This window comes from Microcebus murinus, chromosome 3, assembly GCF_040939455.1.
Source record: "Microcebus murinus isolate Inina chromosome 3, M.murinus_Inina_mat1.0, whole genome shotgun sequence".
Classification (NCBI taxonomy): domain Eukaryota; kingdom Metazoa; phylum Chordata; class Mammalia; order Primates; family Cheirogaleidae; genus Microcebus; species Microcebus murinus.
The window spans coordinates 59,236,610-59,252,168 of NC_134106.1; the positions used below are offsets into that span (position 1 = coordinate 59,236,610).

Below are 15,559 nucleotides of genomic sequence, written 5' to 3' on the forward strand. Positions count from 1 at the left end.
CCCTCCCCAGCCTGTTAGGGTTCAGGGAAAGCAGACTTGCTTTAGCTTCAGGCTGCACAGGGTGTATTTGGAAGGTAAAGCGTGGGGGGAAGCCAGCCTCCACACGCGGCAAGCGAGCGGCGGCAGAGAAGGTGCGCGGCTCTGCTCCACTGCCTGCTCCGGGCCGCCGCCATTTTGGGTTTCTGGCTGTTGGGATTATCATCTTCGGGGTTATGGTCGTTCTCTGCTCCTTGGGCTTGCCCCGGAGGCTTCCCAGAGATGGATTCAGGCCAGTGTCCAGAGCTTTCCTCCTCCTCCACCCAGATGCTGCCCAGGGAGGACCTCTATTGTCCCCCCATCACGGTCAAGGTCATCGACAACCGCCAGTTTGGCCGCCGGCCTGTGGTGGGCCAGTGCACCATCCGCTCCCTGGAGAGCTTCCTGTGCGACCCCTACTCGGTGGAGAGTCCATCCCCGCAAGGAGGCCCAGGTAGGGGAGGACAAGATGGGGGCCCTCAGGGCCAGGTGGCACTTTGTCTCCTGAGGGTGGACCAGGAGGATGAGAGGGACCTGGGGGTGGAGATGTGTCCGGAAGCCACTTTCTTACTGGGACCCCAGCGAGAAGTGGCTTCTGTGCTGCTAGACTGAAGGGTGGGAACCTTGCCTTCCTCAGGGTGTTCCTAGCTCTGGCTGGGCACACGGAGACCGGGGCCCATGCCTGTGGGAGCTGAAGGCAAGGGCTCGAAGCAGGGTGGGGGAAGGGCTGAGGGAGAGAGAGGTGCAGGGATACGAGGTGGGGAGGGAGGAGAGAGAGGTGGGGAGAGGAAGAGGGAGAATTGGGGGACAGGGATGTGGAGAAGATGGGGGGAAGTAGATGGCAGAGGGAAGAGCTGGGTGGGAGGAAGAGAAGAACACAGATTGAGAAGCGTGGAGGACCTGTGGGCTCTCGTCTCAGTTCCCTGGCTGAGGCTTGCGGCTGATGAGGGTGAGCCCCATAGGGGAGCCCGTCTCAGGCCTGGACGCCATGCTTCCCCACAGACGACGTGAGCTTGCTCAGTCCCGGGGAAGACGTGCTCATCGACATTGATGACAAGGAGCCACTCATCCCTGTCCAGGTAGGATGGGTGCTGGGTCCCAGGGAGAGACCCCAGCTCCTTGTGTGGAGGCCTCAATTGCCCCTCCCCCATTCCTCACCTCTTCCCACTCCTTCTCCCTTTGTCACCACACAGCCTCCCTGAACGTCTCCCTCTGTGCCCTGGTGGCTGTGCAGTGGAGGTGCCTCGGTGGGAGCTTTCGGTCTGGTTGAGGGGGTGGGGTGTGGTCTTCTGGGCAAGACCCAGGCCTTTTCCCTGGAAGCATGTGAGAGAAATGGCTGCTGTACTCTGAGGGCCATGTTGAAGGCTTTCCCATGGAGATCACCCAGAAAATCAGGGTAGAGGAGTAAATGAAAGAGAAGGGAGACAGGGGAGAGAATGGCTGGGCAGGCTCTGGAGCCCCCATTGCTTCACCCTGGATAGACCCTTCTTAAGGGGAAGATTTCTCTATGGGCTTGTGCTTGGTGGCATCTTGGAGGCAGTTTAGAAAGAAGAGGCTGTGTCCAAGAACTAGTCCATCACACCCCATCCTCCCACCTCCAGGAAAAGGAAGGGGGCTGGCAGGAGAGGGACTTTATTCTAAGAGTCTCTAACCCTGCAGAGGTAAGACTCATCCTTTTGCTATAAACTCAGCAACCTAGAGCCAGCTGGTGACTCAGACACCAATGCTAAAGAGCATGGCAGGAGGTCTGGGGCATCTTTTACTGAGGGGAGAGCACTGTCCCCACCGTGGGTGCTGGAGTGGCTCTGGTCCTGTAGGCCTGAGACCAAACAGCCCTGACCCCAGTGGATATGGAGCAAGGTCTCACCATGAGCACCAGCCTTGAATGCATGGTCTGTTCTAGGTTGTCACCTTCATTTCTGGGCTTCACATGTCGCTGTGCACACTCCGGGCACCCTGGGGCTTCCAGAGCTTCGGGGCTGCCCAGGGACAGAGGCTTCCAGCCTATGTAGACAACACTTGTATCCCTGGGCCTTGCTGCTGCCGAGACAGGAGGTTTTGCTCTATAGCCTCACTGATGCTAAGAAGTTCTCAGAAGCCCTGGGCTCTCCAGGGCTCTGCTCTGCTGTCCTTTCTGCTGGGGAGACCTTCTGCCCCTGCTCTCTTGGCCAATTCCTGGTCATTCTTTGAGACTCAGCTTAGGTGTAGTCATTTCTTGTGGAACATCTTCCCTGGCTCCGCCCCTTCTCCCAAAGACTGGTTTATATCTCAGTCACTACACTTGTCCTAGGTCCTGTAGTCTCTGTAACTGTCAGCATCTCCCTAGGCTGAGCTCAGGGCAGTGATGGGCGCCTGCCCCTCTGTATCCTCAATGCCCAGCACAGGGCCTGGCTCAGAGGAGGTGCTCAGTGTAAGTCTGTCTGTCTGGACAAATGGGTGAGTGGATGGCTGGCTGGAAGGATGGATGGATGGATGGATGGATGGATGGATGGATGGATGGATGGATGGATGGATGACGTGCCTGTTGTCTGTATGGGTCTGAGGAAGTACTTCTCTTGGCTGGGGAAACCCTAATGGAAATTTCAGACAGCCCTATATGAAATTTAGCTAAACTCAGTGCTAGTGCCTTCTGGCCTGGCTGGGTGTTTATAGCTCCATTAGGTGGATAATTTGCCCCAAATTCTGAGCTGCCTATTCCTGGCTCCTGTTTCCCGCCCCCTCAATGGGCCTGTCTGAGACTGTGCAGGGAAGTGCAGGGCCTGCCCAGCAGGATTTCCGTTCTGTGTGTGCTGCCCTCAAAACGTCTACAGACTCAGATGGGGAGGGACTGTTTTGGGTCCTGCTGGCTATAAGCACAGCCAGAGGCAGATGAGGAGGAGGCCCAGTCTGGCCACCCTCCCGGCGTTGACTTGAGGGAACTGGGGCTGGGGTCTGATCCAGAGCCAGGTCTGTGTTCTTTGTGGGAGAACACGGCCACTCTGGCTAGAGCTGCAAGCCAGACAGAGGGGTGCAGAGCAGGGTCAGGCTCCTGGAGATGTGCCCACAGGCCAGGGGCTGGGCCTCCCCTGGCCTAAAAGGCGGGTGGGGAGAAGGAGGAAGTGAGACAGCTTGCCCTGATGGAGGGGGCTTGGACCTTGCCTCTTTGAGCTCCCTGTCTGATGGAGGAGACGTAGCCCTGTTCTCAAGGAGCCCCCAGTCCAGCAGGGAGGCCAGTGCTGGTCTCCAGGGAGCTCTGGCTTTCTGGGGAAGTCTGGTGTCTGATTTTATGCTGTGCTTTTCTCTGAGATCCATTGATCTGACTTGGCTGACCCAGGAAATCTTTCACTCGCTCATCTCTCATCCACATCCCTGGAGCCTTGGAGGACGAGGCACTCCAAGGCTGACCCAAAGGCAGTGGGTTCCTGGTCCGGGGCCTCGCCAGAGAATTCTGGCCGGGCTCTCGCCCTCCCTGCTCTCCCAGTGCAGATGGCATGTAAGGCCCCAGCCCCAGGGGCTGGGAGTGACAAGAACACTGGCAGAGCTGGATTTCCCCGGGCTCCTGCATGCCCCGCCCACCCCTGCGTCCCCTCACAGTTGACATAGCCCCCGCGGGTGTGCCCAGCTCGTCCTGACTGTGGGTCCAGCCTGGGGCTCCTCCCTGGTGCAAGCCTGCTCTCACCAGATGCAGCCTTCTGTGCCGGTGGCCTCCTGTCTCCTTGCTCAGTCACACTTCCTCTCTGCCCCTGAAGCCCCCTCCCCACCCTCTGCCCAGGGCCTGGGATGGGCTCACCGCACACCTAGAAAACGTCACCTCAGATGCTTCCCTGACGCTCAGGCGGTGGGCTGGCACTCACGACGGAGTATTTTTCAGGTTTCTAGAGATGTTTTGGTTTGTCTCAAGGGTGGCCAATTCTGGAGGTGACTCAGAACCCTACATATAAGGCAGATCTGTGTGCCCAGCCTCCAGGGCTGGCCGGGCGGCGCTTGTCTCTTGGGCAAAGGGAGCCCGTGTGGAGCTGTTCTCCAAGCAACGAGGGCTGGAATGAGGGACCCTGGTGCTTGTTAACTCCATCACTTGTTCCTGGCCAGGTGGCTGTCCTGTGTGTGGACATCAGACTGGTAGACAGGGGTTAGGGGTGGCGGTGGGGGGGGATTGTGCACGTGAGCACAGGAGAGGTGGGCCGGGCCAGTGTGTGTGCAAGCTCCCAAGGGTGCCGGCTGGAGGCGTGTCTAGGCGTGGCGGTGGCGTTGCAGGGATCGAGGCTCTGACGTGACTTTCTGAGGGCGGGCTGGGTGTGTCCTCACAGAGGTACCCTATTCCAGCTGGTTCTCTGCTTCAAAAAAGGATCTATTCACTTTTCTCTGATAATAAATAGAGTACATGTTCATTATGTAACATTTGGAAAATGTAGAAAAACGATGAACAAATAGGCATCACCTCCAGCCACACACACAATCTGAACGAGCTGCTACCAGCATTTCATTCTCTATCCTTTCCTCTTCCTTCTGCCTTTCTCTGTCTCTGACTTCATTTTTATCTTTCAAACAAAATTAGGGGCTTAGTTTACTAATCTATTTATTTCTTTCATTAAACTGGCTTTTGGTATTATGATGATGAAGAGGGAAAAAAAAAACAGTGTTCAGGAACACACACAAAGAATGCTACCCCCAGCCCCCCTATCTCCTGTAGAGGGTCTTGAAGCTCAAGGCAGAGGCTGTACCCCAGACAGCACCCCCCCATGCAGAGGCTGTACCCAAACAGCACCCCCCCATCGCCGGCCTTCCAGGCACTGGGATGCCCCAGAGCCAGGTTGGTGTGTCAAGGGTGCTTTGTGCCTAGTGTTCCGGGAGACCCCTCCTGGGGAGGGGTCTCCTCTTTAAGTCTCCAGAGAAGGAGAATTTCCAGGGGTGGAGAGTATATATGTGTTGAGGAGGGATAAAGAGAAAGAACATCTGGGAAATTTCAACTTTGATCGCAGGGAGATGAGGGATGTCCAGCAGATCTCAGATGAGCCATTCCAAATGACGAGGGGCTTTACTAACAAGGACACCAACCTCAGGGACTGTCCCGGCCTGGAAGGTCGGTGTGGGCTAAGTAAACAGGGAAGCTTCTCCAGGGAGCCGAGGCTAGAGGCTGGCCTCAGATACCGGGTGGGGGTGGAACAGAGGAGGAGAGAGGACGGCTTTCCTGGCAGGCAAAAGAGCTGCATAGTACTTACCTGTCAGGGGCGATACCATGATCGCAGAGGTGGTTTTCCCAGGGCAAGGCTTATCCATCGCACTCCTGATGTACTGACCCCTGTGATTTCCCCAAATGTGGGACACCTGGTGCGTAATTTGTGGCGGTGGGGGGACTGCATCCGTACTCTCCCTGGGGGTAATAAAAGCTTCACAAAGGGTTGGAAGTAGGACTGTGTGTGTGTGCATGTGTGTGTGCGTGTGTGTGGTGGGCGTGGGGACTTAGCGAGGAGACGGGCCCGCTGGCGTGCAGGAGGCGTCGGAAGGTGGCACAGACGTGTTCCCCACACCCATAGGGTGGGGTGCCAGGGCTGGCCCGCTCCTGGGTTCCCAGGCTGCCAGGCTCTGGGGCTCTGGCTAATTTTGAGCCTGCTGCTAATTTTGAGCCTGTTGCTCCAGTCTCTGGGATGCCGTGAAGGTGGGAACGTGCTCCTAGAACTGGAGTGGCAAATTATGCCCGAGTCCCAAAGGGAAACATGTAATTTCTGAAGCTGGACCAGATCTTTGGAGCACTATGTTTAGCTTTATTTTTTTTTTCCCCTTTTGCTCTGGTGAACTGCTGGTTTCCCTCTCACCTTTCTAAAAAAGAACTGGATTAAAAATAACAATAAGGCTTCTGTGGAGTTTAGCATGAGAATGGGAGGGGCAGAGCTGCTGCCTGGCCGGCCAGTCTCTGGCCAGCTGGGGGTTGCATGTGGAGTTCATCCAGTCTATTCCAGGGGTCACACCCAACAATGTGTGGCCGGTGTGCCAGAGCTAGCATCCAGCGGCCCTGGCATGGTGCCCGTTGGCCATTCTGCCCTCCTGCCCATGCTTCTGGCTCCGAGCAGCCCTGGGGGCCCCTCAGTGGTGCCTCCTTCCTAGAGTGGGGAAGGGTCTGTGAGTCCTCAGACTTCCCTTGGTCCCAGCAGGGCTTCATCCTCCTCCTGTTTCTCTGAGCCCTTCCTGACCCACAGGAGGGTGTATCTCCCAGGAGGAGAGTCTGCCTGGCAGCTCTGGGTCACACCTGCCTCCTCACCTGTGCAGCCTTATCCCCTTTGCTCCTGTCCCAGCACCTGCCTTGCTGACCTGACTGTTCTTTCTGGAATGTGCTGTGCTTCTTTCTTTCTCTCTACCTTTGCACTTGCTACTCCCTCTGCCTAGAATGTGCCTTCTTGCCCTGCTCACCTGTGGGACTAGTACCCATCCACCCAGAGCTCCATCACCTTCTCCTCTCAGTGGCCTCTGAACAAGTCTCCCCACCTCTGGTCTTGAGCCTTGAAACACTCCTCAAAGCTGCAGCCCAGGGATTCACCCTATAAAATACAGACTCACAGTTCTGAAAGATTGCAGACAGGGTTTTGATGCCCAGAAAAGGATGCAGAAAGTTACTTGCAATACAGGGGTGGAGGTTGGACTGTAAGATGCTTAAAGTCCCTCCTGATATTGGGCTTTGGGGAAGTCATATGGTGCCCTGCCTCTTGTGTTTGAGGAGAGAAGACTGAACCCATACTGCCCAGAAACCATGCCCAGCAGGGATGGTGCAGTTCAGTTGTTGGAGGGAACCACTCTGTATGGTTGGGGGCTGCAGTGTCCCCGAAATAGGCACATTTTGGAAAGGCAGGGAGGGCGGTGAGAGAGTGGGCAGGAGACAGGGATTGGCTGAGGCCCTTCCATGTGCCTCACCTTGTCCTGGGCATGCATAACTTTCATCTCATTCATACTTACTATTGCCCAGGGAGGTGGGCTTCATGCCCATTCTCCAGATGGGGATGCTGAGTCAGGGAGGTCAAGTGGGCTTGCCTAAGGGCACACAGTTGGTGAGGTGATTGAGTTAGGCATGTCCAACTCCAGACCAGATGTTCTTCCTGGAGGAAGAGCAGAGGGTGCCTGGGTGGAGAGTGCTACTCCCTGGGGGCTGTCCAGCCTTTCCTGAAGTGGATTCTCTAATCCGGTTGCTAACAAATGTTTTGTTTGTAGCTTGCAGACGGTCTGTCGAGCTTGGCCCCCACTAACATGGCATCTTCTCCATCCAGTCCTCATGTATGTATTGTTTACCTATTTGTGGACTCCTTGATTTCCTCTGGGGGTTGGGGGTGGGGTCAGGGAGTTAGGAGGGGAGAATGGGAGGGCAAGAAAGGAGGCCTTTCCTGAGCCTCTGCTCCCTGCACCTGTGAGCCCCATGCACTAACGGAGGAGTGGGGAGAGAGCTAAGGAGTAGCGCCTCAGAAATGGACATCCCTAGGTTAGCTCCCAGTGCATCCTGGGATTTGCCTTAATCCTGTTTACCTGTGTGGGGGATGGGGAGTTAGGTGGAGCGCATGGGTCAGTGGAAGCAGGGAAATCTCTAGATTAGACTCTGACTTCTGAGACATGGGACCTGAGAAGCCTCTGTGATCAATGTAACTTTCTCTGTCCCTCCCAGATGCGTAAACGGTACGTAGGTGTGACTGAGAAACCCTACTGGCCCCTGCAGGCTGTGAGAAGGCTCTTTTCCTAGCAGGGCTACTTTCTGCCTGCCTGAGCTGATTTTCTGGGTGTCTTCTTTTTGGGTTGTGAGTCTCCCCAGGAAGATGACTTTGGTGTGTTTAGTCTTCAGCATGCTCTCAGGAAGTCCCATGCAGAGGGCTGAGGGGAGCCCCTGACCTGGGGTAGGCATAAGCTGTAGGACCTGCCAAAAAGCAGCGACTTAAATTCCATCATGGAGCCAAGGGGAGGCACTGCTGTAACAGGTGTTTTATGGGCTTCCTGGAGGAGGCAATATATATTTTTAATTTCTTCTAATTTGTCTTTTGTAGAGAATAGAGAAAACACAAAAAAATCTAAGGCAGAAAGTTAAAACCACTTGTATTTCTACTACTTAAAGATAAACACTGTTAAGATTTTGATGTGCCTACAGTTTTAGATGTCTTTTATGCACATGTGCATACTTTTTTTCACAAAATTGGAATCATGTTGTACTTTTTTATAGTATGTATTTTTAACTTAAAAGTATATGTGAATGTTTTCCCATATTTTTATATTCTTTAAAGATATAGCTTCATGTCTTGTGCACATCCATAAAATTTTAACTACTCCTTGTCACTGGACATTTAATTTGTTAATTTCTCCTATTGTTTTCTTTTATGTCCCTTAGAGGAGTTATTTTACTTTACTTTATAGGGATCTGTCCAGCCCATTTCTTGTTAAAATTTATTCCTAGGCATTTGTTGCTATTCTAAATGGAATGTCTGTTTTTCTTATGACTTTGTCTGACTATTGCTAGAATGTAGGAAAACAATATTTTTGTATATTTATTTTGAAACAAACTCTTTATTAAGCTTCTTCATTGGTTCTGACTGTTGTTAATTGATTCTGTTGGGTTTTCCAGGTAGGTAAGATTGTTTTCTTCAAATAATAATAGACTTATCAGTTTGAAATAGTTATACCTTATTCATTTTTCCAGAATAACATTTGGTATTTAAGATGCTAGTGAGTAAACTTATTTAGTCATTGATTCTAATGAGAGTGCTTCTACCAGTTTTCCATTAATTAGGATAATGATTGGTGGTTTCAGATTTGGTTTTGTCAAGATCGTGTTTTATTTTTGTTGGTTTATTAATAACTTAAAAATTAGTATGGAAGTTTAATTTTATCAAGTGTCATTTGGCATTATTCAAGATGATCATTTTGTTTTCCATTGTGCTATTAATATAGTACATAGCTGTTCTGTATTCCTGGGGTAAATTCAAATTGGTCATTGGTCATGGTATGATAGTTTACTACAATTGAAGCCTTCTTACCCAATACAATTAAGACAGGTTGTTGAATGGCTAATTGAAACAGTTGGTTAAATAGGAACTCATTAAAAGTCATAGGCATATACTATAAACATTTCATTTTTAATCATATACATGTAACTTCATTTGCCAATCCTTTGATATGTGCCAAGCCTTCCTCTTTGCATTTGAATGTGCTGACTTGAGTGTCATGTCATCCTTCTTACATAAATCACATCCAAAATGTATTATGTAGGATTTTTAGCTTTAGGTTTATTAAAGTTCGACGAGAACTTAATGATACTTGCAAAAAAATCTGAATATTGAGTCCTCTTAAAGTTTAAGACTTGCCCTTTTATGTTCTGTCATGCGTACTTAATTTTTATTACTTAAAAATATCAAAAGCATTAAATTAGTTTTTATAGGTACGATGCCCTTTCTTTTTGAATCCAAATTTTATATATTTTTGTCATATGTAATTTATTTATTTTTCTAATTCTAATATTAGTACGGCTGGCATAAGCAGGTTAGGGAACACACACACTTGACTGTTGGTGAACACATAGCTCATCTGCTGGAGGCTGCAGTTGGCATGCTAGAGTAGCTGTAGGCAGCCAGTGTGGCTGCACCTTAGATTGCTGGCAGAGAGAATGGATAGCATTTGTTAATCCTGGCTGCGGGAAAGTTTGTAAGGGGAACTTATACTATATATTATTGAGTTAGATTTGCTATTACTTAGGATTTTTGCATCTGTATTGATAAGCATTACTTTAGGTTGTCTTTGTTAGGCTTTGATATCAGGGTTGTACTAGTTCCATAAAATCTTCTGCAGGTGTACTTTTACTTTCTATTGCCTTGGAATCTCTATGGCCTGAGAATTATTGTTTCTTTAAGGTCCAAAAATGCACTAGAGCCACTGTTTATGAGTTTGAATTATGAAAGTTGAAAATTACTAGATGTAAACTTTTAAATAGTCTGGCTTTATGTACAAAATGTGTAATGATATGAATCAACCTAAATTTTAAAAAGGATTAATAGTCATATAATTTAAAAGGTGGTAAATTGCATTTATAGTTTAGCTGATAAACATGATATCTACCATCTTTTCTTGAAAATGGTATTATTATATGGGAATCTTAAATTATAGAAGATTTTCAGAAATGAGTATCTTATATAATTGTATAAGCTGCAACTGCCTTGTACTCATTGGTAAAACTGGGTTCAATACCTCTTTTTTTCTGGGTGGGGGATTCTTTGGTCATTTCTATTTTGTCAATCAATTTGGTAGCTTAGATGTTACCAGATATTGCCTATTAACATCAATATGGATTTGTACATATTGTAAAAGAGAATGCTTCTGTATCTGTTCTGTTTTCATCCTCTTTTTAAATTTTATATATTTGTGTTATTTCTCTCTTTTTTTATTGGGCCCAATAGAATTTCATCTATTTTAAAGTTGTTTTTCATGCAAAGAACCAGTTCTTTAAAAATTCTGCTGACATTGGTTAGCCACTTTAATTTCTAAATTTAAGTCATTTTAAGCTCTCTCAATCTGAAATTCCTATTACATATATTTTAGACATCTTGAGTTATCACTTCATCTCTTTATGTCCGTCTGTCCTTCTTTTTTTTAGACAGGGCCTCACTCTTTTGCCCAGGCTAGAGTGCAGTGGCCTGATCATAGCTCTCTGCAATCTCAAACTCCTGGGCTCAAGTGATCTACTTGTTTCAATCTCCTGAGTAGCTGGGGCTATAGGCATGCGCCACCACCGCCTGCTAATTTTTCTATTTTTTTTGTAGAGACATTGTCTCACTCTCGCTCAGGCTAGTCTTGAACTCCTGACCTCAAGTGATTTTCCTGCCTTGGCCTCTCAGGGTGCTAAGAATACAGGTGTGAGCCACTGCTCCCAGCCTCTCTTTCATTAAAAAAAAATACTATTTAAAGGAGATATTTGTCTACATTTTCCTCTAAAAATTCTAAAGTTTTGCTTTTCACACTTAAGTACTTATTCCATCTGGAATTGATTTTGTGTGTATATACAGAAACGGTGAGATGGAGACCTTTTTTTTTTCTCTCATATAGACAACCAATACATTTATCTCATTACAGAATGACCTATCCTTTCTCATTGATCTATAAAAACAGCTGTGTCATATATCAGGCTTCCCCCAGGTATAGCATGGGTTCATTTTTGGGTTCTCCAGTCTGTTCCATTAGTCTATGTATCTTTCCCTGTACTAATGCTCCTTTGTTGTGTTTACCATAACTTTCTAACATGTCTGGATCTCTGGAAGGGAAGTACTCTCTCACCTTGTTCATTTTCAGGAATGCCATTGGTATTCTAGTCCTTTGCTTTTCCACTTCAGTTTTGTAATCAACTTGTCAACTTCTTAAAAAAGAAGTTGAGATTTGTGCTAGAGTTACAGTGACTCTCTGCATCAATTTGGGGAGAACAGACATTTTTATAATACTGTCTTTTAACTATGAATGTGATATTTATTTTATTTATTTATTTAGGTCTTCTTTAATGTCTTTCAGTAAATTTTTATAATTTTATCCAAATAAGTCTAGTACAACTTTTATTAGACTTAGTTCTAGCTAGTTTATGCTTTATTATTCTTTTTACTTGGAATTTTAAAGGTATATTTCTAATTGGTTTCGGCTTGTATATAAAGGAAATTGATTCTCATTTACAGATCTTATATCTAGAAACTTTGCTAAACTTTCTTATTAATTCTACTGATTTGAGTTTTCTCCTGGGTTTTCTGTGTAATGTAATCAATCATATAATTTGGATTAATCACAGTTTTGATTCTTCCATGTACATTTTATTTTTTTTTTTACTTTTTTATAATTTCTTTTTCTTGTCTGATTGCACTGGCTAGGACCTTCGGTTGAATGTTTTATGTAACTGGTTGTACAGAGTATTCTTTTCTGCTCCTAATTTAAAAGCGAATCTTTTTATGCTTTACCACTTAGCATGAAATTTATCAGGTGAACTATTACTAGTTGGCTAACAGTTTTTAAAATCATGAATATTATCAAATTTTATTGAATGTTTTTGTGTATCTATTTTTTTTTTTTTTTTTTTTTTTGAGACAGAGTCTCACTCTGTTGCCTGGGCTAGAGTGCCATGGTGTCAGCCTAGCTCACAGCAACTTCAAACTCCTGGGCTCAAGCAATCCTTCTGCCTCAGCCTCCTGAGTAGCTGAGATTATAGGCATGTGCCACCATGCCTGGCTAATTTTTCTATATATTTTTAGTTGTTAGGCTAATTTTTTTCTATTTTAAGTAGAGACAGGGTCTGGCTTTTGCTCAGGCTGGTCTCGAACTCCTGACCTCAAGTGATCCTCCCGCCTCGGCCTCCCAGAGTGTTAGGATTATAGGCGCGAGCCGCCAGGCCTGGCCTTTATTTATCTATCGAAGTGATCATATGGTTTTCCCCCTTTAATCTGTTAATGTGGTGAATTATATTAATAGATTTTTTTTAAGTGCTGAAACAACTTTGCATTTCTGAAACAACCTAACCTGATCGTGAAATATTATCTTTGTTTCTACATTGCTGGATTCAGTTTGCAAATATTTAGTTGGAGTTTTTTTTTTTTACATCAATTTTTATGAATGGTAGTGGCTTAAAGTTTCTCTTTTCATACTACTTTTTCAGATTTTGGCATCTATTTAATAGACAATACTAATCTTATAAAATGACTTGTGGTATATGTGTTCTTTTTAGAGCCTTTAAAAGAATAACATCAGATTGGCATTATCTGTTGTCTAAATGTTTGGTAGATTCACTTTTACAACTGTGTATTCTTGTGGATATTTTAAACTGCTGATGTGATTTTAAAAAAATGTTTATAGGACCTTTTAGATGTTCTGTTTCTATGTGAGTCACTTATGGTGATTTAAATTTTTATAAAAATTAATCTGTTTCCCCCTAAATATATTGGCGTAACATTTTTTATAATAACCTCTTACTTTTTTAAAAAATTTAAAAAATAACCTCTTAATTTTTTAAAAAATTTTCTTCTCCATCTAGTTATACTTCCTTTCATTCCTAAGGTTATATTTTATTATTCTTGCCCGAATTTGTTAAATATTTTCAGTCTATTCCAAGATTCATTTTTTTAGTTGATCTTCTCTATTATTTTCTTATTTTCTAGTTTATTAATTTCTTTTTTTTATTATTTTCTTCCTTATATTTTTTGATAGGTTATTATATTTTTAACCTCTATGTAAACCTTTAAGGCTATAAAATTCCCTCTAAGTACTGCTTTATGCATTCCACAGCTTTTGATGAGTAGTATTTTTGTTTTGTTCCATTTGGAGTATTTCCTGATTTTCTAATTTTTATTACATTTTGAGTATTTTTTGTTATTATTTTATTTTTGTTATTTCATTTTGACAACTGTCAAATTGTCTAAAAATATGTTTTAGAAGTTCCTAACTTAATTTTTAAGTTATTTTTTTGTTATTGGTTTCTAACTTAACTGTACTATGGTCCAGAGAGTATAGTCTGTGTGTTATGATAGTTAGAAATGACCTGCCACTTGCTTTATGGTCTGGTTTAATATTTGTAACTGTCTCATTTATGCTTGAAAAGAATGTGTACTCTCCGAATGTGTTTTAAATATGATGTATTCATTTAGAACAGAATTGTTAATTGTGTCATTCAAATTTGTGTTTCTTCTGATTTTTGTGCATGTGGTTTATCAATTTTTTGAGAGTGCAATGACATCATCATAGCTCACTGCAACCTCAAACTCCTGGGCCCAAGTGAACCTTCTGCCTTAGCCTCCCAAGTAGCTGATACTACAGACATGTGCCATAATGCCTGCCTAATTTTTCTATTTTTGGTAGAGATGGGGTCTCATTCTTGGTAGGCTGGTCTCAAACTCCTCACCTCAAGTGATTTTCCTGCCTTGGCCTCCTAGAGTGCTAGGATTACAGGTGTGAGCCACTGCACCCAGCCTAAAAATGTCCTGTTTTGATGTGACATTTGTCCGTTTCTCCTTATAATTCTGCCTACTTTTCCTTTATATATTTGATGCTATGTTATTAGGCATAAATATGGTTAGAATTCTTATATCTTCCTGGAGAACTGAATCTTTCAACAGTATGTAGCATGCCCCCTGCCCACTTCTGCCTTTTTAAATCTCTACTAATGAGGTTTTCTTAAAGTCTGTTTTGTTCATGTTAACATAGGTATACTGGCTTTCTTTCAGTTAGTATTTTCCTTGTATATATTTTTCTATTTTTTCACTTTTAACTTTTCCATGACTTTATATTTTAGGTTTCTCTCCTGTAAACAGCAAATAGATAGATTCTGTTTTTTGAAAATGCATTCTAACAATCTTTACTGATATATTTAAATTTATTTCTGCCATCTTATTCTGTGTCCCTATTACCCCTGTCCTTTTCCTTTTTTCCTAATTTTGTTCTTTTTTGAATTGAAAAATCCCCCCACTTCTATGCTTTCTCATTCCCCCTCCAGGGCCTTTTTAGTTTTAAAACTATACTTTGTTTCTATTCCTTTAGTGATTAGTATAAAAATTTTAACATGCATATTTAACTGAGCAAAGTCTAAATTTAATTGGTATATATAGACTCCTCTAGAATATTGCAAAGAACTTAGAATGCTTTAACTCTTATCACCTACCAATTTACAAACTCTTATTCACTATTTTAGTTCTATTTTTTAAAAACTACATTTTGGCTGGGCGTGGTGGCTCACACCTATAATCCCAGCACTCTGGGAGGCCGAAGCAGGAGGATCACTCAAGGTCAGGAGTTCAAAACCAGCATGAGCAAGAGTGAGACCCTGTCTCTACTAAAAATAGAAAAAAATTAATTGGCCAACTAAAAATACGTAGAAAAAATTAGCTGGGCATGGTGGCACATGCCTGTAATCCCAGCTACTCAGGAGGCTGAGGCAGAAGGATTGATTGAGCCCAGGAGTTTGAGGTTGCTGTGAGCTAGGCGGACGCACTCTACCCTGGGCCACAGAGTGAGATTCTGTCTCAAAAAAACAAAAAACAAAAAACTACATTTTAAACCTTTTTTAAGTAATCAATTTTTCTTTTAGCTGTACTTGCATTTACTATTTCATTTTGTATATCAGCCTCCTTTCTCCTAAGGTCATTTTCCTTCTTCCTGAAGGAGAGCCTATTGATATTCCTATAATTGGGAGCAGTTCTTGAAAAAGTTTCTCACTTTTTCAATTGTCTGAAAATATTTTTATTTCACCCTTGTTTTGGAAACACTAGTTTCATTGACAGTTATTTTCTGTCAGTAATTTCTTCTGGCTTCCATTTTGCTATTATCTTCCTAAATCTGATGATTGTTTTTTTCTGTTATTATTTTTATTAGTTCTGGATAGTTCCTAACCATTATCAAATGTCACGTATTCCTCATTTACTCCATTATTTCCTTCTGGAACTCTGATTGGATCTATAGTGGACCTTCTCTTTTCTCCATGTCAGTTAAGCTTTCTTTCATATAATTTTTTTTCTTTGTGTTACGCTCAGGCTAATTTCTGAAGATATATCTTCTAGATCACTAAGTCTTTAGCTGTTTCTAATTTGCTATT

The 15,559-nt window shown here is 44.5% G+C and overlaps 1 protein-coding gene and 1 non-coding gene across 22 annotated transcripts in view; both read left to right on the top strand.

The window, feature by feature from the left end:
* The window catches only part of DYSF (dysferlin), a 207,992-nt gene that overhangs the window by 143,575 nt on the left and 48,858 nt on the right, over nucleotides 1-15,559 (top strand). For 12 of the 21 annotated variants that reach the window (XM_012750073.3, XM_012750078.3, XM_012750081.3 and 9 more), the window contains 3 exons: nucleotides 304-469; nucleotides 1,018-1,094; nucleotides 7,192-7,254. In XM_012750073.3, coding sequence (XP_012605527.2) covers nucleotides 304-469; nucleotides 1,018-1,094; nucleotides 7,192-7,254 — 306 coding nt within the window. The remainder of the gene's footprint in view (nucleotides 1-303; nucleotides 470-1,017; nucleotides 1,095-7,191; nucleotides 7,255-15,559) is intronic. The other 9 variants (XM_012750083.3, XM_012750087.3, XM_012750092.3 and 6 more) reach the window with 1 other exon arrangement.
* On the top strand, nucleotides 5,206-5,369 carry LOC142870216 (U1 spliceosomal RNA). Its single transcript, XR_012918665.1, has one exon. It is a non-coding gene; the product is annotated as a U1 spliceosomal RNA (small nuclear RNA).